Here is a 22,829-nt window from a genome sequence, read left to right as displayed (position 1 = left end):
TTGTTATGGCAGCCCTAGAAGACTAATATACACAGTGTCTACTAAAAATGAACACATGTCAACCCTATGACTCAGTAATTCAACAGCTCCTAGGTATAAATCTAAAAGAAATGAGTACATATGTGCACCAAAAGACATAAACAAGGACGCTGATAGCAGTATTTGTAATACTCCCAACATGGCAATAGCCTACTATTCATCACAGCAGAATACATAGTGAATATGGCATATTCATAAGATGGGATAAGAAACAGTTAAAAAAAAAAGGAATAAGTTACAATGACATGTAACAGCATGTATGTACTTACGAAAAAAGATACCAACATGAGAAAGCCTATACCCTATAATCCTGTTTATATCAACTTCAAAATCAAGCAGTAATGTTTTTCTTGACCTGGGTACTAGTTCCATGGGTGTGTCTGCTCTGAAAATTTATTAATCCAGACACAATGTAATTTGTCTATTTAGTGTATCAGTTAAAGGTTTACATAAATATAGCCACCCATTAAAAATGTCACACCATGGTAACACTGGGGAATGAGTTGGTATCCTGTGGGGTGTGGAGATAGTGTGATCTGCTGACCTGCGACTGACCCGCCAGTAATGGCACAGCAGGTTGGACCACAAAAAGCCCAAGGTGGTACGAGATCACAGTGGACAATCGCTGGGAAGTCTCAGCATAGTACACTGGGTGACACTCACATCACGGTATCCTTCAGTTGTGTGTTTAGGCAGGTGACAACTCTTTTAAACACAGCAATTGCACAAACATACATATATTCTATACCAAAATGTCTTTTAAAAAAAACCATTGTACACTTCTAGAGGTAAGATAGGTAAATTCTGAAAATGTTAAGTTGTTAACAGGTCAGTCTATGGCATTCTTGGTCAATGACGGTCCATTGTACTTAGTTGAACAAAGCATTTCCCCTGCCAGTGTCTCAACATCCTCCTTGGGTTCATAGCAGCCTAGGCTATGAATGAAGAATTTGGGGGGATAAGCTTTTTCCTGGTGGCTGCCTTTCCTTCTCCACCAGAAGGTTAGAGGAGCTAGAAAGGATCTCATAGCTATACATTTTGGTCCCAGCTATGGTCTACTAAACAGGGCAGAGCCTGAAGGCTGTGAAGTGGCACTCTGAAGGGACTCTGAGACATCAAGAAGCCTGGGGGAATCTTCAGATTCTCTCCTGCTAAGGAAAGGAATGGCTGCCAGAGTGAAGCCTGTAATTTACCCATGGTCTCCCGGAAGGTGCAAGGGGTTTCTCTTTAAAAATGTATCATTTTCCTTGCTCCCCATCCCAGAGGATTCTGTTCCTTCAGACACTTTCCTGTCAAGGCAGGTATGACTCTCTTTTGCTCATGAGGATGTTTCCTAATGAAAAGTCCCCAAGGCCCCTGGGCCCAGAGTGACCACTTTTGACTTTTCTTTCCTCACCCCAGACACTCCCAGCACTCACCTGGGGTGTCATCCCGTGGCAGATGTACACGATAGGAACGTTCTCCGTGTCTGGACCCTGATCAAGACACAAATCCGTCTTCAGAGAGTTCTGCAGCTGAATATCAGGGGAAAGGCAGCCACACCAAAGAGAAAGAAACAGAGAAACAAATGCATTAAATCAGGAGAAGCAAGCAGTCCCCTGAGATAGGCTCCACTTCCATAATCAACCCAAGGTCCCTTGAATACCATGGAAACCAATAAGCGCCAGCTTTTGCCTTGCATCAAGGTGCTGAGAGAAGACCAGCCTCCTTTGAAGGAGAAGTATTCAGGTGCTGGGTTTGGGGAGCTGAGACAGTCTAGGTAAAAATATAAGATAATCATGCACGCACACAAGATAGTGCTAGATTTTTCATCTCTTCCTTTTGCACAAGGGTGGTGCAATGGCCTTCAGAAGTTCCTGGATAGAAGTCTTTTTTTTTTTTTTTTGCTTTATAGGGCCACACCTGTGGCAAATGGATGTTCCCAAGCTAGCGGCTGAATCGGAGCTGCAGCTTCCGGCCTACACCATAGCCATAGCAACATGGGATCCTTAACCCACTGAGCGAGGCCAGCAATCAAACCCACAATCTCATGGATACTAGCTGGGTTCATAAGCTGCTGAGCCACAATGGGAACTCCTGAAGTCTTTGTTCTTGAGGGTTGGGGGAAATGGGCAACATGTCAGCTGTTTTGAGGCCTGGGACATCCTCTGGGACCAGGCCTCCTTTGCCTCCTGCAGATCCAGCAGTGGCTGACCAGGCCCCAGCAGAGGCCCAGCTGATAAAGGCTATCTATAGTGTGAAGTCTAGCAGGTGAATAAGAGAGAAGGAGGCCAAGATGGGAGTAGGACAAAGGAGAGGTATCTTTTATCCTCCAGCTACCAGCACATGGTAAACAATAGCACAAATGTCTGGGTTCCATGAACCAATGAATTCCCAAGTCTAGGTAGAAAAGCCTATATCAATGTGCCCTTTTGGCTGAAGCCCATTCTCTGGCTGAAGCCCACCCCCTGGAAAGGACAGCTCATAGGCCATATGTTCCTGCTCACCCACCACAGATAAGTAGACTGTGGCAGGCGCCACACATAGTTTAGAATGAATTAACAATTCTCTTTTCATTCTCTCTTCTCCATCCTTCTCTCCAGAATGTGAGATATTATCATTCTCTTTGTCTATCCTAGGAATTCAGATGAGAGACCAGAGTCTGTGTTCAGTGGGTCCTGGTCACTAGGATTGTGAGGCCGTTTAGATTGGGTGTGGAGGATCTGTTAGGCCATGTTCAAGCAAAGAAATTCAGCTGTGAGGAAGGAGATAAAGCTGGAGGCAGACAGAATTCGACACAAGAGAGATCATCCTCCTCCTGTGGTTTTAGTGGCTTCTCAGCACTAAGGCCCATGTCTAGCTGTCCTGCAGTTCCTGGGCCCATAAGAGAGTCTGTGGTATCTTTACCCACCTAAACTTGAACCAGCTTAAATGGCTCTTCTTAGCAATCAAAGCATTCTGTTTACAACCCTAGGCTAGAGACTGAAATCCAGGGGAGACCAGGGCAATGGGCCACAGGTGAGTCATCCATCCAGGGACAGCCAGACAGCAGCTAAGCTATCATAGTCATGACAGATGTTGGCAGGAGTGCCATGAACCCAATTAAGGGGTGTGAGAGGGAACAGATAACCAGGAGGCCCATGCGTGCTCTATGCACACCCTGTTCTTGACAGGGCACAAAGAACAGAGTTAAACAAATGAACATACCTATGAAACAGAAATAGAGTCACGGTTATAGAGAAAAGACTTGAGGTTGCCAAGAGCGAAGGAGTTGAGGAGGGAGAAATTTGGAGTTTGGGGTTAGCAGAGGCAAACTATTGTACATAGGATGAATAAACAACAAGGTCCTCCTGTAAAGCACAGGGAACTTTATTCAATATCCTCCGATAAACCATAATGGAAAAGAACATGAAAAAGAATGTACATATGTATGTATGTATAACTGGGCCACTTGGCTATATAGCAGAAATACAGAAATAAATACAACATTGTAAATCAACTATATTTCAAAAATTCATTTTGGAGTTCCCGTCGTGGCGCAGTGGTTAACGAATCCGACTAGGAACCATGAGGTTGCGGGTTCGGTCCCTGCCTTTGCTCAGTGGGTTAACGATCCGGCGTTGCCGTGAGCTGTGGTGTAGGTTGCAGATGCGGCTCGGATCCTGCATTGCTGTGGCTCTGGCGTAGGCCAGTGGCTACAGCTCCGATTCGACCCCTAGCCTGGGAACCTCCATGTGCCGAGGAGCGGCCCAAAGAAAAAAAAAAAATTCATTTTTAACCAAAAAAAAAAAAAAAAAAAAACAAAGAAAGAAAGAAAGAAAGGAGTTCCTGTTGTGGGGCACTGGAAATGAATCCGACTAGGAACCATGAGGTTTCGGGTTTGATCCCTGGCCTCGCTCAGTGGATTAAAGATCAGCATTGCCCATGAGCTGTGGTGTGGGCTACAGACACAGCTTGGATCTTGCGTTGCTGTGGCTGTGGCGTAGGCTGACAGCTGTAGCTCTGATTTGACCCCTAGCCTGCGGTGAAAAAAAAATTTCTTTTTGAAAAAAGAACAGAGTCAGATTCTTTTCTCTTGATCTCCCTTTCCTTTACTGGGCAGCTCAATAGCAGCTCAATCTCAAACTTGGAATTTGGAGGCTCCTAGGAAATATGAACATGCCTAGTTTGGGCCCCAGCAGCATCAATGCAGCAAATCCTCTATTATACGCCAACTACTTAGCTGGCCCATGTGGGAGGCGCATGTGCAAACATGTTCTGAACTTCTCCTGCAGCCCATGGAGGGGTGGCTGTCACATGCGAAGCCGAGCACCATAATCCATCAGTGAGCCCTGAGAGCTGCTGCTGCAAAGAGAAGATTCCAGAGAGCCCTGATGTCAGACTGGCCACTCCCCTGGGTTCCCAAAGCCAAACTCTGAGTGAGGGGTGGGTGGTGCCTTTTGATAAAGTCCTCCTTGGGATAATGTGAGAAAAAGAATACACACACACACACACACACACACACACACACGACTGGGTCAATTTGTTATACAGCAGAAACTTGACAGAACACTGTAAAACAGCTATAATGGGAAAAATAAAAAATCTTTTCAACAAATTAAAAAAAAATGAAGTCCTCTCTTGGCTTTGTGTCATCCGCCCCTCACTGAGCAGATGGTCTGTTGAAGAAGGTGGGAGAGACAGGCTGCGGTGGAATCCTGGCTCTGGCTGTGTGGTCTTCGACAAAATAACATAACTCCTTGTCTGTTACCTTTTCTCTCAAGTAGGGATAACAGTGCCAACCTCATAGGCTTGTGGATTAACTGAAACAATATGTACCAGTGCTTAGCCCAGGGCCTGGCAAATAGCAAACATGTAATCATTGTTAGCTGCTATTATTACTTCCATAATCTTCCTGAAAACCATTCACGGGAAACTAGTTTTTATGACTGCATCTATGTGCCGGGTACCAGGTGAAGTGCTTTCCGTGCGTTATCCCACCTAATCCTCAAAACTACTCAGCCAGGTTGGTAATATTATCTCTTTTAAGGGTGCAGGAAGTGTGGTATAGTAAGAAGCTCTGCCTCAGCTCTCAGTCTGTAAGGCGTTCTCCGAGCATGGATGCTGTTTCTGCCTTGGCCTTCTCTTTGCCTGGCTAAATGCCCCTCTTCCTGTGGTTCACAGCTTCTCTATCACGCTGGAAGCCCTTCCTGATCCATATCTGGGTGTGAGGCTTCTGCACCTCCATTTCTGATTCCAGCCCTTACACACTGTATCCTTGTTGCTTCTTCACTTGCCTGTCCCCTCTATTAGCCACTAGATTAGGTCTCAGGCTTTCTCACTGCCTCTGACATGGGCCAGCCCTTGCACATATTAAGCAGTAAGAATATGTGGGAAATGGAGTTCCCATCGTGGCTCAGTGGTTAACAAACCCAACTAGGATCCATGAGGATGCGGGTTTGATCCCTGGCCCTGCTCAGTGGGTTAAGGATGCAGCGTTGCCATGAGCTGTGGTGTAGGTTGCAGATGAGGCTCAGATCTGGTGTTGCTGTGGTTGTGGTGTAGGCCTGTGGGGATAGCTCCGATTGGACCCCTAGCCTGGGAACCTCCATATGCTGTCTGTGAGTGTGGCCCTAAAAAGACCAAAAAAAAAAAAAAAAAAGAAAAAAGAAAAGAAAAGAATCTGTGGGAAGAACGAATGAAGAAAATGAACAATGGAGGAATGGCATCATAATTGGACAAATGGTGGAGCTGGAGTCTGTCTCCTTCTATCACGGAGTCAAACTCTTTCCATCATGCTAATGGGGACAATCCTGAGACTACAAAAGAAGCCCTATGAAGCAATGCAACTATAACCTTTAGGGTTTTTCAAAATGTCAAGGTCACACAGGGACAACATAGCAAAGCTGACTTTAAGAATCAGGCATGTCTGTTTCCGGATGCTACCCCATCTCTACCGTCAGCTCCAAAGCTGGGGTTATCCAAAGCCACGGCATCCCTTGATCTGGAGCTCAGTGATTCAGGGGGCTGCCCATGCCCACCCAGCAGGGCCACAGGCCCTTCTGCCTGCAGGAGGCTTTCATGGGACCTATGACAAAGTTAATTGGCTGGGTTATATGGCCTTGAAAGTGGCCTGAGTCCCTGGGTGGGGAGGGGGGATAATCTGCCGTGAGCGATGCTGTCTAGGCACGAATTGGAAGGGAAAAAGAAAAAAGAAATCCAACCCTAAGAAGACATCTGGTCACTCCATTTCAGAGTAAAAATAATCCCCAGGAAGAAAGATTCAGCCTCAGAAATCCTCTTGCTCTCTCTCTCTCTCTCTGCATCCTGCTTTGCTTATCACCCTTTTGCCCCCATTAAGAGTTCATTATGCTTCTTGACAAGCAAGCGTGCCTCTGCTCATGTTAGATCCCCAGCCTGTGGAGGAGACAGGAGGGAGGGGGGCTGGCTGGGCCTTGAACAGTGGCTTGCAGATGAACAGGGGACCTCCGCCAGCCCCAGGAATGGCTGACACAGCTCAGCACTCTGGGATGGCAAGTGGATAGCTTTTCAAGCATGACAGAGTGAAAAACAGCCCCAGCTCTGGACTCAGTCAGATCTAGATCACAACCCTGTATAGGTGCCTTACTAGCTGACCAACCAAAGTCTTCTGGGTGTGGCGGTGAGGGGTCTACGTGGTAAACCTGCCGTATGTGTTCAGAGGATGAGACGCTTTTGCTTGGAAGATAAGAATGCCTTGGGCCAAGACCCAGAATTGCAATGTCTGTATGCATACATCTCCACTGGTATTGCTTTCCCTGCCTCTCTGGCTGAGTTTGGCTAATAGTTTTTAGCCACAGTTGATAGTTTGGTGAGAACAGGAATCCAAAAGCTTGCCCTGGCTCCCAGAGATCTGGGGCCAATAGTGTCTCTGGAGCCATTAGTATTCTTTTTGGATTGGGTCCAACAGTGGACCCAGTACAACTTGCGATGGGCACAGTGTGGAGGCACCAGCAGCCTCTGTGTCCATGGATGGCTCTGGGGAGGTAGATGGGACTGACAGGCACCTCACAGGGCAATGTGTTTCCATGGTGATGGCAGGATCTGGAGTCTCGGGTAATAGCAATGCAATGCCAGCTGAGGAGTTTTCTGACATCTGAATTATGCCAGCCTGAGAAGTCAAAAGGCTACTGGGTGGTTCTCTCAGGACATGTCAGCCATGCCATGGGGACTCTCTTTTGAGAGATATGGCCCCTCCCATAGGCTGGCCCTGGGACAACAGAGGCCCTGCAGGAGGTTAGGAAAGGGAGAGCTCCTGGGATCTTGGCTCCATCTCTTTTAGAATCCTTGGAGAGTTCCTGTCATGGCTCAGCGGTTAATGAACCCAACTAGGATCCATGAGGATTAGGGTTTGATCGCTGGCCTCACTCAGTGGGTTAAGGATCCAGCATTGCTGTGAGCTGTGGTGTAGGTTGCAGATGAGGCTTGGATCTGGCATTGCTGTGGCTGTGGCATAGGCTGGCAGCTGTAGCTCCAATTGGACTCCTAGCCTGGAACCTTCATATGCCTCAAGTGCGGCCCTAAAAAAAAAAAAAGAACCCTAGGATGTGAGAGTTGGGAGGCCCACAGACAACACCGAGGCCAACCTTTCAGCAAGATTCTCCCCTTTCCAGGTTGTGCTGTGCTCATTACATTCCTGCTGAGGCAGGCCTTGAACTCGGTTCTTACCACAGGTCATCAAAGGAAGAGGTCTTAGTTCCCACTTCAAGTTTTAACCCTGGGTACCCAAAAGGTCTGAGGGGACACTCTCCAAAGGGAGAAATTGGAGTACTATCAGAAGCTGATGTTTTTAGACTCAGGTTCACTGTTGATTACCTGCGTGAACATGGGCAAGTCACTGCCTGTTTCCCCATCTGCAGCACAACATGGTGGGGCAGAGTGGGGGTAAGCTATGTAGCCCCAGGGAGTAGTTTTGAGGGCTTAACTTAACATAGAAAGTCTTTGTGTGTTCAGTTAGCAAAAACCAGGTGAGAAAACTCAAAATCGATCAGGTATTTAAAATAGTTTAGGGAGTTCCCTTCGTGGTTCAGCAGTTAACAAACCCGACTAAGATCCATGAGGATGCGGGTTCGATCCCTGGCCTTGCTCAGGGGGTTAAGGATCCGGAGTTGCTGTGACTGTGGTATAGGCCGGCAGTTGTAGCTCTGATTCGAGCCCTAGCCTGGGAACTTTCATATGCTGCAGGTGTGACCTTAAAAAGCAAAATAAATAAATAAATAAATAAATAATAATAAAATAAAATAGTTTAAGAGTTGTATGGTTCTGGGAATATTAGAGGAATGGGAGAGTTTATCATGTTCAAAGTGTTTTAACCTTAGACACAAAATGCATTTATACATCTTAGACTTTCTTCTACCCCATGAAGACAGTATTATTTTACCCCGCTTAACATATGAAAAAACTAAGGCCCACAGATATTAAGATGCTTGCCCAGGAAGCAGCTGGGTTAATATTGGAACCAGGTCAACTGGATTCAAACCCTCTGCTCTGCCCCTCTGTCTTGACGCCTCTGTTGGCGGACACTGCTGGGGGTATGGCTCCCTGCTAGTCAACAAGCAGTACTAAAACATCCCTCAAAATACAGCAAACTCAAGAAGGTTATATTTCCCAGAACTCCTTTCCAGAAGGCTCTGTGTGAATGGAAAGCATAGCCCCTTGGGTGGGGAGGCATGTGGGCTGGTTGCTAGACCTCAGGCCCCATGCTTGGGGAACAGTGGGTATTTGTTATGTTGCCTTACAATCTTAACCTAACTTCAGGTTTTTGTTTTATTAAGTAGGATATGCAAGCTTGGGGCCAGAGCTGAATTGCTTAGGACCTTAAAGGAAAGACGAAGTGTCTCTCTCAAGGGAATAGAAAAGTTTGGGCTAAGAAAGCATAGGCACCATATCCTAGCCTCTTGTCCACGAGTCTATACTAGGTCTCATGCTGGAGGCCAAGAGGCTCTTTCCCTCCCTGACTCTCCACACCTTTCTCTGGTCCTGCTCTGAGTTTGGCTGAAACCCTGAGGGTCAGGCTCCTTACCACCCCATAGGCAATGATGTCCGAGTACATCCTCATCTCTGGGTACACGCTGACCAGGTACCACCGGAAGGTCTTGCACTGCAGCTGTTTTCTCAGAGCCTTCCTTGCAGTGATGTCCCCAATGTCAATTCCTGAGTCCTGCATGGGAAGCAAACACAGAGATGCCGCCACCACCAGGGCACAGCTTTACCCCAAACTGCTCCAGTTGTGGTTCTGGAGACTGTCTGGTGAAGGGAAGATCTGGGAACTTAACTCATGCATTTCCCCATGTGTACCTTGGCCCCATAACTGTCTCCATTTGGTTTGTGAAACATGAGGTCAGCATTGCTGGGGACTGTCATCAAAGGCTGTTGAAAATAAAGATGCCAAGTCTTTAAAAATTAACTAAAAGCAAAAAAAAAAAAAAAAAAAGGCTGTGCTCTTTTTGTAAGAGAAAGAAGTACAAAGAATAGAGTCTAAGTAAGGTTTTTTTCCTACCTCAAGACAGGAGATGAGAGATTCTCAACTGTGTGGGGAGAGGGAAGGGAAAAGAGTGGAATGTGGATTAATGTGAATTCTAATACTGTTCCTAATGATCACACAGCAGAGGCTTATACAACACAGCATTCCAGGCTCTGTTCTGTATGAGACAGATACACATATATATATATATTTAAATATAAATATGTATATGTATTTAAATTTATGTACATTGTCCCATTTAAATCTATGAGGGAGCACAATAATCATCATTTCACAGAAGAGAAGTTGAAACAAAGGGAGGTCTGAGGGCCTCCTGGGTGACTTGCTCAAAGTCCCATAGCTAATAAATGGTAGGGCTGAGAGTTGAACCCAATCAGCCTGGGTCTGGAGCTTGTGCTTTAAAGTTTACAGTGCATTTGCAGAAGCCTGGCCTTCTGCCTCTGAAGACCAAGTCCTTGCGGAGAAGCAGCCTCTCTCTTTAAGCCTGAGGAGCTTGGCCTAGATGGTACTGTGTCCCTCACTTCCCAAGTGTACCAGAGAGGCGGCCTCTGAGCCATCAAGGTGCAGTAGGCAAGGAGTAGTCATGTCCTTGAATGAGAGTGAGAGAGAAACCCCCATGTTTCTTCTGGTCCCAGAGAAGAGGGGAAGCCATGGGCCTGCGCCCCAGCTGTTGGAAAAGGCATGGAATCAGCTGAGAAATCACTCATGCCAACACAAAGGTTGGAGAGGGGTCCCTCTAGCTGGGGATCAGAGGAGACCTGTGACATCTCAGAGGATGATACTATGGAGCCAGGGACCAGATGGGGCAAGTGGTACCTCATGAGATACCAGCCCAGAGCAGAGACAGAGGAAGACAGAGAAACACAGCTCTCTCCCCCTGACACCGTGGTCCATGTGCTGGCAGTGTGAACCCCACGTGGTTCTCACATCAGGTCTGGGATCAAGCTACTAGGGCTGGGAAAATAGTGAACTTGACATTTAAATCTGAAATGTCTGGAGTTCCCGTCATGGCGCAGTGGTTAACGAATCCGACTAGGAACAATGAGGTTGTGGGTTCGATCCCTGGCCTTGCTCAGTGGGTTAACGATCCGGCGTTGCCGTGAGCTGTGGTGTAGGTTGCAGATGTGGCTCGGATCCTGCGTTGCTGTGGCTCTGGCGTAGGCCAGTGGCTACAGCTCCGATTCGACCCCTAGCCTGGGAACCTCCATATGCCACAGGAGCAGCCCAAGAAATGGCAAAAAGACCAAAAAAAAAAAAAAAAAGAAAAGAAAAGAAAAGAATGAAATGTCTGAGAAAAATCACAAAGATGGTTTCGGCATGTACCTGGAAATGATCAGAACACAATTTTGATATCAGACAATGGGGGCTTGAGGCAAAACTAAATGTAGGTATAGAAGAAATACGTTTATTTTTGCCCACCTGAGTTCAGGTAATGTAAAAATTTGAATCTGCCACAGCCTGAAGATTTAAGTTCTAGGTTCCCAGGGTGCAGTTTCAGTGAGTACTGCCTGATGATCTCATCTGTGATTGGTTTGCTCCCCGGCTCCTGCCCAGAGCCCTCCCAGTACTGCTTCTTGGTCTTTCTCTGCTGGACCCCTGCTCTCTTATGACGAGAAAACATGCTCTGCTTATCTCTGTGCTGCAGTCTAGCACTGCACCTGAACTATATGGATGAGACCAAGTTGAGTAAATATTTCTGAAATAGCTGAGCATAGCAGTTGGCCATAAATGCAACCTGCTCACATCTGTTAAGTATTCACACTTTTTTTGCCTTTTTTTTTTTTTTTTTTTTTTTTAAGGGTCACACCTGTGGCATATGGAGGGTCCAAGGCTAGGGGTTGAATCAGCCACCAGCCCATGCCACAGGCACAGCAATTCAGGATCTGAGCCATGTCTACAACCTACACCACAGGTCACAGCAACGCTGGATCCTTAACCCATTGAGCTAGGCCAGGGATTGAACCTGCATCCTCGTGGATCCTAGTTGGGTTTGTTTACCACTGAGCCACAGAGGGAATTCCTAAGTAGTCACACTTCAAACTTCTCTGCACTTGATCCTTGTATCACAAAGCTATTTGCCTGGACTCAGGCCTTGCCTCTTCATGCTATAGCTGCCTTTATGTGATGACAAATTAACAGTGCATCTTTGCTTTTACGGAAAGTCATGAGAAGAACTTGTCTGAGGAAGGCCTCTGTGTTTTCCTAAAAAACTAGGTTCCCGTGGGAAAACTTCCTTTCTAAGGTCAGGATCAAGGGAGAGTTTGTCTCTCTACTTATAATCTTTTTTTTAATTTTTATTTATTTAATTTATTTCTTTATCTTTTTTTTTTTTGTCTTTTTAGGGTCACACCTGTGGCATATGGAGGTTCCCAGGCTAGGGGTTGAATCGGAGCTGTAGCTGCTGGCCTACACCAGTGCCATAGCAACGCCAGATCTGAGCCTCATCTGTGACCTACGCCACAGCTCATGGCAACGCCAGATCCTTAACCCACTGAGCAAGGCCAGGGATCGAACCTGCAACCTCGTGGTTCCTAGTCAGATGCGTTTCCACTGTGCCACATTGGGAACTCCGAGAGCTACTTATCATTTAATCAAAAGTGGGAGAATCCATCAGGGGTCCATCTTTCACATCTAGGAGACTCAAGAACCAGTGTTTGGCTCAGCCTATATGCTTGGATATCAAATCCCTTTCCTCTTCCTGTGTATAAATTGACTTTTGCCTTTCTGTTTTAATAGTTCAGCACATCTGTACTGTGTGTTTACTGTAAATTGCATCAAACTCTTTCGCAGTATGGAGGACAGAAATAGAGAAAAGAACAAACTTTCTCGAAGAAGGTCACCTTGATCCTTATTATTAAAAAGCAATAAATGCATCTTCCTCCTTTGCCAAACACTTAGTATAGAAGGTTGAATAATGTCTCTCTGAAAATCATGTCCACCCAGAAACTCCAAATGTGACCTGATTTGGAAATAGGGTCTTGGTGGATATAATTAATTAAGAGATCTCAAGATGAAATCATCCTGGATTTAGGATGAGCCCACATTTTATAAGAGAAAGGAAGGGGATGCTTGGACACACAGAGAATGAAGTGATATATCTCTAAGCCAAGGAACACCAAGAGCCACAAGCTGGAAAAGGCAAGGAAGGACCCTTCCCCAGAGCCCTTGGAGGGGGCATGGCTCTGGCAGCACCCTGATTTTGGGCTTCTGGTCTCCAGAACTGTGAAAGAACACATTTCTGTTGTTTTAAGCCACCCAGTTTGTGGTCATTTGTTTTGGCAGCCTTAAAGCACTGATACACTCAGCCACACAAGAAGCTGTCCCATATTCCTGCTTGTGTGTGCAGCCACATGCAAAATTCCTTGTAGCCAAACTTACAGAAGGACTGTGGCCTAAGAATGGTGCTGAGTCATCCTTGGCACTCAGCCTGTCTTTGGGCAAGAGAAGCAGGGGCCAGCTTGGGGTTCCCGAAACCAGCGTAAGAAAATATGGATGCTTTGCGGCAAGCTGACTTTCTGTTTATTAATAAGCAAACTGAGTTTCAATTAAAGTAGAGGATGCAGGAGCTGGAGGCTCCTCCAGCCCTCCAAAAGCTTGGGACTGAGAGTGACAAGGGAGCGGGTGAGAGAGCCGGTTCTGCTCAGTGCATGGGCCAGGAAGGACTCGGCATAGAAGGCAGCAAGGGAGGACAACTGCCCAGCACGGGTGTTTTAAAGCTGGGGCAGAAATGCAGAGGGTGCCAGCAACCACATCGACAAGAGTTAATGCTGCTCTGGTGCTTTCTATCCGCCAGTACTCCTCAAAGTCTTTCCACATATTAACTTACTTAATTCTCCAAGCAGCCACTAGGCAGGGCTGAAGGGTTTGCATCTGCATTTGCAGCTGGGATGCTATAGAGGAAAGGTTAGGTAAATTGGAGAGGGGCCTGTGGTTAAGCAGAAGGTACAGAGATGCTGCCACATCAAGGGCAACTGCAAAAATTCCTGGGAAAAGCATTGAGGGGTGTAGCACCCACACATCCACATTTCCTCCCTCTTCTTTCTTCTTCCTTTTTTTTTTTTTTTTTTTTTAGGGCCGCACCTGTGGCATATGGAGGTTCTCAGGCTCAGGGTCCAATCAGAGCTGTAGCTGCTGGCCTATACATACCACAGCCACAGCAACACCAGATCTGAGCCACGTCTGCAACCTACACTACAGTTCACAACAATGCTGGATCTTTAACTGACTGAGTGAGGCCAGGGATTGAACCTGCATCCTCATGGATACTAGTCAGATTCGTTTCTGCAGAGCCAGGATGGGAACTCCTTTCTTCTTCAACTCATCTTTATTGAATGCCTAGATGTGTCAGGCACTGTCCTAAGCATCATGTGTAAGAAGTCACAGTCTGCCTGAAAGGAGAGTCTGGAAGATCCAGAAAAGTAAACAGACTCTCCACATACAGTGTGAAGCATGGAGGGAAGCAGAGGGCACTAAGGAACAAAGGAAGGGGGCTCTCAGGCCATCTCATGGCAGCCAGGATGATGGGGAAGGGGAGGAGAGGAATCAGGGAAGGCTTCCTGGAGTAGGTGATACTAGAGGCGAGTTTGGAAAGATGAGCAGGATTAGCTAAACTCGTGTTACCCAAGCCTGGCTTCCCCAAACCAGCACCTGGAGTACTTTGTACAGATTCTGGCACCACTACATCCATCCTTATCAAAATCTTTGAGGATGAGACCCAGAATCAGTAATTTAAACAGATCTTAAGTGATTCTGATGACATTGGTCTGCATATCTTCTTTTAGGAGCTATTGCCCAAGGGAGAAAGGGATCACAAACATGCCGCTTGGCCATCAGACTTACTCGTTAATAAGCATTAGCGCAGTTTTACTGAGCCCCACGGTGTGACGCATTTTGTGCTAGGCATGGTGACACAAATGTAAATAACACAATCCATCCTCAGGGAGCCCATGGTCTAGTGCAGTGGTTTTAAGCCCTGGATAGACATTAAAATCCCCAAAGGGCTTTCTAAAAAAAAAAAAGGATCCCCTGTCCCCTTCCAATTAAATCACAGTCTCTGGGGTGGAGCCCACATGATTTGAAAGTTCAGCCAGATTTGAGAGCCACTGGTCTAATGAGAGACTTTCAGACAACAGAACATTCTCTTACAGGGTGCTGATGCAATGACAGAGACATGCAGGCCAAAAGGGGCATTCTCCACAGTGGGGGGCTGGCTTCTAGAGGTCACTGGAGTGGAGTCTAAAAGATTGTAGGGGAAATGGTAAGAGTGGAGGCTGGGGAAGGAGTTTGGGGAGCAATTCCAAGCAGAGAGGACCACGTGGGCCAACACGTATAGGCGAGAAAGAGCATGGTATGGACAGGGAGCCCAGGCAGTTCCCCCGGTCCCTGCCATCTGCAGGGATGATAGGAGGTGGGGCTGGAGAGTGGGCATAGAGAAAGCTTAGATCCATGTCCAGTACTGGATCTATGCCTGATCTTGTGCACATGGAGAGTCATTTAAAGATTTCAAGCAGGACAATGACATGGTTACTGAGAGGTTTTTTTTTTAAAGATGACTTTGGGTGGTGTGAAGGATAGACTTGAGGGGGGAACAGTCGAGCCAGGAAAACCAGCCAGAGGTTGTTGCTGAGAAGAGCCCTGAACTGAGAGGTCCAAGAAATGGAACAGTGGGCTCGGTGATGGACTGGGAATGGGGACGGAGAGAGGGGAGGATTAAAGGAAGATGCTCGGATTTAAGCTTGCAGATCTGGGCAGATGGTAGTAGTGCATTTATACTGAGAATAATAGACAGAAGCAGATTTCAGGTGGGGGGAAGATATACTCTGTTTCCATCAGTCTGAAGTACCCATGGGAACACCTGGAGAAGAGTGCAGCTGAAAGTCTGAAGCTAAGGGCTTGAGACAATAATTAGGAAGTCCTCAATATACAGGCAGTGCAGAACTCAAGAGTAGGTGGGATTAGCCTGGGGATGCGTATCCTGAGAGCAGGCGGTCAAGGACGGGTCCCTAGGGAGCATGTAAGCATCCACAGGGGGAAGTAAGATTTTCCCATAAGAAGTTAGGAGCCATCGGGGAGATGAGGCTGTTCTGGGGTGTGGACTCATACAGCCAAGAGAGTGAAGTGTTTCAAGGACAAGGTGAACTGTAGGTTAATGACATCAAAATGTCCATTAAGTCCAGCAGGTAAGGAGGCCCATGACGACTTTGTCAAAATCAGCTTCGAGGCCGTACTGGGATGTGACTTGAGGAGTGAATGGGACATGGAAAAGTGTTGATTCTTTCCAGAAGCCTGGAAAGGGAGGGAGAAGAGGGAGTCTGGACATAGTCATGAACAAGGAGGTCAAGAGGAGACATACAGACCCTTCCCACGTCCTCCTAAGGCTTTATTCTGGACATTTCCACCTCTCATCTTTCTTTCTCAGGTTACCCCCCAACCCTCGCCCACTTGACGTGGTTTGAACTATCCCTCTAGGAGTCACCGATGGACACTGAGTTTCATCATTTTCCAATTATCTTTGCTTACACAGTTCTCTACTCTTCTTTGGATTTGATGTCTGTTTCAACATTTGGCCACTGCCATGGTGGGAGAGCCAGAAGGTTTGTAGCTTTGGGATGCAGAGAGTAGGGGGGTAGGAGTATGAATATGACCCCAGTCCTTTGCAGAACACCGGGATCCACACTGCTGCGCTAGTGAGCTCCTGGGGAGCTCCCAAGTGTGCCTAACATTTTGCTATCAGAGGATACCCACAGCAGGGCTCAGCATCCTGCCGAGAATGCTGCAATTCTACGCCCACAGCCACAGATGGGTCTAAAAGACACCACCGTTTCCCTAGAAACACTCCCACCATCAGGGCTGCCTTCAGGGCTGGTTCATTAGGGTTGCCTGCACTCTCGTGGGTACTCCTGGGCTCCTCATTCTTCCTTCCAACTGCTGAAATCTCACTGGTTGTAAGAGTTGGCAACCCAACCCAAGCCCCCTCCCCCTGGTGGTGGTGGTGGTGGTAGGGGGTTTCCCAAAGGCTCCCACCCAGAGCCCAGCCTCTTTTCTCAATCTGAGCAACAGTAGCCTGTGGGAGAGATCAGGGAACAAGGCCTTCATAGGGAAATGTTAAGCAAAGATCAATCATTTCCCTATTAGGAAGAGTGAACAGGGGCTTTCTAAAGGACTCCCGAGGGGAACCCATGGCCTTGGGAGGAAAGCAGGAGGTCATGCAGTTAACAATTCTGTTTCACATAAAATGCAACATAAGCAATGATCTCTAGGCAGACTGGCTGGCAAGCAGGTGCAGATCCTGTGGCTGGCATCTGTTGGGTTCTCCCAACCCAGCGGTCCAAAGTCATTTGCAGATGACACACTACAAGGCTGAACAAAACTATCAAAGAGTCTGCTTTCTCTTGCACTTCTTAAGCATAAGGTGACTGGAGGGCTAGAGGGCAGTGACAGGCAATGAAGAAATTCTGTGAAAATTAAAAGCAGCCTAAAAAATGTCTAGAACAGGTTCTTCTTCTCCTGAGGGTCCCTGTGGGAGTGTAGCCCAGCCCCATTCACATGGCTGAAGAACTCCCCAAGGCATATGGACATTCCTTATTGGTTTGGTTAAAGGTTTGCTGGGAAAGCTTGCCTCCAGTCTCCAGGGAGGTTAAGGTGCATTTTGTGAATTTTGATAATTACTGGGATATTTGTAATCCAGGACCATGAAATACGTATTGTCAGAGAAGCTGAGGACTTAGAAGCCTGGAGAAACCTTGGAGTTGCCTGGGCCAACTCTCTCATTTAGAATGAGGACACTGGGGGCTGGAGGGAAGAAACCCTCCTCCAAGCATGCTGATCAGGGATCATAGGACATGCCTTAGCCCTGTAGTCAGCCCTTTCACCATCCAGGATCCTTGGGGGTCGAGAGCTCACTTCCGCATGGGACCCTGGCTGTCCCATGGGAAGAAGGGTTTAGTCTCATGTTTGTTTCGTTTGCTTTTTTCCCACCAACCCCCAAGAAACCCATCTCCCTATTGGCTTCCTACCTCTTGGGGTATGTTCCATGCCATGTAAACATGGCTTTTAAATTCGTCCATCCAGACTTCAGCCACCCTGAGAGCATTCCTTCGGACGTGGGCGGTGAGGTCCTCGGTGTAGGGCTTGTGGGCTCGCTCGATGTGGGCAATCCGAGAGCAGGGCAGGACCTCCACGCTCCCGCCACACTGCCACACCTGGGGAGGACACAGAGCCACTCATCATTGCCCAGACCTGACCTGGAGCCTTGAAGCCAGACCATGGCTGACCATGACCATGACCATGACCACAGACAAATCCAGCTCTCTCCGCCTTGTCTCTCCTGTCTGCATAGGGAGCGAGCTGCACTTGATTTCTAGTCCTATAGCAGGAAGGTTATTGAGTCATTGATTGATGTCTTGTTTCCTGTTGCTGTGAACTTACCAGCAAAGAATTAATGCGCCTTTTCTTGCCATTCCTTCCGCCATCCTTTCCCCTAAGGAAGAGACTATACATTTTGTTATCAACAATCTGGCTTCTCCATGCTCCTGGGGGAAAAGTTAACAAAATCCTTGATAATGGTCTCTGCAGCAATGCCTGACATGGAGGGACCACTGGAGCCTCCCAGCAGCAATGTCACCTTAAAATGGAGCATGTGGGCCTGGACATGGATGAGTGACCTCCACTAGGACAGAGCTAGAACCCTGTTTCTGCTCCATCTTTCCTGTGCCCTGAGTTCTGACAGAAGCCCAGGGAGAGGGAGCTACAAAGAAGAGGATGATATTAAACTTCTCCCTGACCTTGGTGAGTAGGAGTTTGAACTGGATGCAATTTGATTTTGAAAAATACAGAAAAATGACCTTGAACCTGAGCATTGAGAGACAGTGTCTTAGAGCTCTTGGCACAATCATTCCAAAAATTCTGAACGTTCTATGTTCCAGAACATAAACATCTTTTTGTGCCTTTTGGCCTACGTCCATTCTCTTTTAAATTTTAGAATGCTCTCCTTATTCCTTCTCCAGCTGAAAAAAATACCATCTCTTAAGATCTTGGCTACATGGCCCTACTGCTGTGGGATCTTTGTTCAACTCTTGGGGCAGAGCCATCTGCTTCCTCCTCTGACCCTCAAAGCTCTTTTTTTTTTTTTTTTTGGTCTTTTTAGGGCCACACCCGCGGCACATGGAGGTTCCCAGGCTAAGGGTCGAATTGGAGCTGTACCTGCTGGCCTACACCACAGCCACAGCAATGCCAGATCTGAGCCAAGTCTGTGACCTACACCCACAGCTCATGGCAATGCTGGATCCTTAACCCACTAAGCCAGGCCAAGGATGTGTCTTCAAGGATGCTAGTCAGATTCGTTTCTGCTGATCCACGATGGGAACTCCGGCCCCAAAGCTCTTGATACCACAACTTATCTGCTGATAGGTCAGCATCCCCCCTCACTCTGTGTTCCTAGAGGGCAGAACCCACATCTCACTCATCTCTAGCCACTAACACAAGGTCAATGCCTATAGATATACCCTGTAAGTACTTGTTGAATTAAATACATAAATCATTGATGCTTAATCAGACAATCAATCAATAAATGATTGATACGTAATAAAATGGTATGAATTTGAAACACCTACTTAGAGCTGATGAATGAGGCTTCTGGGGGAAAGTAATCAAGATCTCTTGGTGGACAGCAGTGGTCACTTGTCAGGTATCATCACCAGACAATTTGTTGAATGATATTTGCACTTATAACTTCTACCCATCAACAACCATAGGTCTTCATCCAAGGTAAAGTCAGCTTCGGAATTAGTTTAATTCTTCTCTGTGTCAGGAAGAGAATGCCTTCTTTTCCACCAGGCTATGTCACACCAGTTTGTCCCCACAGGCTGTTAGAGTTGGAAGGCAATGGACTGACTTACTAATTTCCAAGCTTGTCTTGCATTGAGTATATTATTTGGGGCCAGTAGAAAGGAAACAAGTATTCCCACTAAGCACACCCTATGTGCCAGGCACTGGATTGTCTGTGCGGGCAGGCTGCATAGTATGGCGATTATGAGTAAAGGGTTTGGAATCAGATAACTTGCATTCAAATCCTGGCTCTATTTCATACTAGCTATGTGACCTTGGGTGAGTCACTCTCTCTCAATGTGCCTCAGTTTGTTCATGTCCAAAGGGTATCCTAATAGTACCTATTCATGATGCTGAGAAGATTAAAGTGCTTAGAGAGATGCCTGGAACATAGCAAGCACTTATCAGCCTCAGCTATTACTGAACAAAATGATATACAGCAGAATCTTCAGAATAACCCCGTGATTGTTGCCATTGCGAAACAAGGAAACTGAGACCAAGGCTGTCTCTTGCTCAAGACCACACAGCTGATACAGAAGGCAAAAGGATGTGTCTGAACCTTGCCCAAGTAAAAGGTGGAGCTAGTGCTCCCCTCAGGGTGACCAGGCTTTGAAGGAAGTTTCCAACCCAGGGGCAGTTCTAAGGATCGGGAGAGGGAGCCATGGAAAGCCCCAGGCTGTACACCTTTATGTCCATGACCTGTGCATTCTGAGGATTGTGCTGATTTCTAATTCACTTTGACCAGATTTTCAAGGAAAGCCTATGAATTCTGTGAATATGTAACTAATAACATAAAGAGAGTAACAATTCTTTGTGCAACCTGAACAGAAGCTATTAATTGATGTATTTCAGCCACAGAGCACAGAACACGCTTCGTAATAAAGCTCTTTTATTACAAGGCCTGTTTCTCAAAGAGTTGGTCACCACGTCACCTTAGAGTAGGTACACCTGCTATGGTTTTAATTTGGAGGGTGGTAGTAGCACCTCCCATCATGCCTTTAGCTGCACAGTGAAAGGAGTGGTGTGAACTCACTGCTGAGTTCTTTTTTTTTAATGATTTTCATTTTTTTCCCATTATAGCTGGTTTACAGTGTTCTGTCGATTTTCTACTGTACAGTAAGGTGACCCAGTCACACATACATATATACATTCTTTTTTCTCACATTATCGTGCTCTATCATAAGTGACTAGATATATACCCAGTGCTATACAGCAGGATCTCATTGCTTATCCATTCCAAAGGCAATAGTTTGCATCTATGAACCCCAAATTCCCGCTCCCTCCCCCTTCCCCTTGGCAACCTTGAGCCTGTTCTCCAAGTCCATGATTTTCTTTACTGTGGAAAGGTTCATTTGTGCCATGTATTAGATTCAAGATATAAGTGAAATCATATAGTATTTGTATTTCTCTTTTTGACTTATTTCATTTAGTATGAGAGTCTCTAGTTCCATCCATGTTGCTGCAAATGGCATTATTTTGTTCTTTTTTATGGCTGAGTAGTATTCCATTGTGTATAATCCATTCATCTGTCAGTGGACATTTAGGTTGTTTCCATGTCTTGGCTATTGTGAATAGCGCTGCAATGAACATACAGGTGCATGTGTCTTCACTGCTGAGTTCTTGAAGCCACTCCCCTTTCCCTAGCCTGCAGCCATCTCCTTTGTCGAGACCACTGCCAGGTCCCATTTGGACTCTGCAACAGCCTCCAAACAACTGCCTCCCTCCTCCAGTCTTTTCTCCACCCAGCAGCTGGGGAATTTTTTTTTTTTTTTTTTTTTTTGGTCATGGCACCCAAGGCATGTGGAAGTTGCCAGGTCAGGGACTGAACCTGTGCCACTGCAGTGACCCAAGCTGCTGCAGTGAAACACTGGGTGCTTAACCCACTGTATCACAAGAGAACTCCAGAGGGATCTTTTGAAGATATGCATTGGATCATACCCATCTGTTCCACGCCCTCCCCAGCACAGCCGTTGAGGCTCCAAGGTCTGGTCCCTGCCCACCCCTGCAGCCATGAACTTGCTTCCTGACACATTCATGCTGTAGCCATGCTGACATTCTTTCACTTCCCTCCAGCATACTGGTTTCCTCTCATTTCTGGACTTCTGCACATGCAATGACAAACTCACCTCCTTCCCCACTACACCTGACATCCTTGGGGTGTCAGTTCAGTGTCACTGCACTGTATCTCCTTCAACAAGGCTAGCCTGTCATGCTCTGTGGTCCCTGCTCTGTCTTTCCTCTTCACGACACTCTTGTACGTGCTTGTTTAATTATCTTCCCTCTTTCAAAATGTTCTCCAGGGTCTTCACCTGATTTTCCTTGAGACCTGTGCTGGATGATGCGTGGAGCAGACCATGGGTTTCCAGCAGAGGTGGGGTGTCTGGGCCAGGTGGGAGTAGCATGCAGTTTTTAAAAGCACAGCTTTAGAGCCAAAGAGAATTGGATTCAAATTTTTTAACTCTGCACACACTGCTATGTCACCATTGGCAGGCTATTTCTCTTCCTGAGACTCGATTTTGCCCAGGAGAAGAGGGAGATGGAGTACAGATGTGTGTTTAGCCCTGAGTTTGCCTCAGCATGAGCTCTGCATGCCCAGCAGTCAAGGTGGGGACAGGACATCTGGGTCAGTTCTGGTCCCACTGTGTGCTGGCTGAGTGGCAGCTTAACCTCCATGAAATGCACGTGGCAGTGGTTGCCACACTGGGTTGTGGGCTCTGAAAGCCTCTGTCATAGGACCCAGAATATTGTAAGCCCTTAATCTGCACTTATTATTATGAATTTTGTAATAACCATTATGATTGCTGCTATTTGGCTTCTCCTATACAGTTGCCTTCAGGGGACAAATGATTGCAGAGGACTTACAGATCTGCCTGAAGCCCAACAGATAAGAGACGTGCTGCCCTCAGAGTTCTCAGCCCAGCAAGGAGGGGTGCATGAGGCTCCTCCCCAGAGAATGGGAGCACCTGCTCACCTAGAGGTGGTCTCGGCTCTCTTTACTTCTGTGAAAAGGAGAGGGTGATGGCATCTGCCTTGGACACAGCCTTTGGGGTCCTGGCAGCATCTGGATGCTGGAGCAGAAGATGTATATTTGGTATGTTTACCCCTCCACTTCTGGACCCTGCCCAAGACACTGACATAAACAAGAGAAAGCCTGTGCTCTTCTATCCCCACGTGATGAGCAGCTCTGCCATCAAATGGCTTGACCCAGAGAGAATCTCAGAGACACTCTCATGGGTGGCAGACAAAGGACAGGAAAGAAAATCACTGGTATTTGGACTTCATGAAAGATGACATCATGAAAAGTCCATGGAGGCTTGGGAGGGGCAGGGGATGAGGAGGTGAAAAGGAGCAGAGGTCAGAGGTCAAGCTGGCATGATGTAGTAAGACCCAAAGGAGATGGAGGCTACAGACAGGAGGAACTGTGCCAGAGAGCAGGGCCACTGGAGGGAGGGCAAAGATGTAGGTTGGGATTGGGATGATGGCT

The 22,829-nt window shown here is 46.9% G+C and overlaps 1 protein-coding gene across 1 annotated transcript in view; it reads right to left on the bottom strand.

Moving 5' to 3' along the window:
• The window catches only part of GALNT18 (polypeptide N-acetylgalactosaminyltransferase 18), a 370,597-nt gene that overhangs the window by 53,610 nt on the left and 294,158 nt on the right, over positions 1-22,829 (bottom strand). The window contains exons 7-9 of the mRNA XM_047776277.1: positions 17,536-17,721; positions 9,059-9,196; positions 1,458-1,553 (exon numbers count right to left, since the gene is read on the bottom strand). Coding sequence (XP_047632233.1) covers positions 1,458-1,553; positions 9,059-9,196; positions 17,536-17,721 — 420 coding nt within the window. The remainder of the gene's footprint in view (positions 1-1,457; positions 1,554-9,058; positions 9,197-17,535; positions 17,722-22,829) is intronic.

The sequence above is a fragment of the Phacochoerus africanus genome, chromosome 4, assembly GCF_016906955.1.
Source record: "Phacochoerus africanus isolate WHEZ1 chromosome 4, ROS_Pafr_v1, whole genome shotgun sequence".
Classification (NCBI taxonomy): domain Eukaryota; kingdom Metazoa; phylum Chordata; class Mammalia; order Artiodactyla; family Suidae; genus Phacochoerus; species Phacochoerus africanus.
This window is presented reverse-complemented; position numbering and strand designations above follow the sequence as displayed.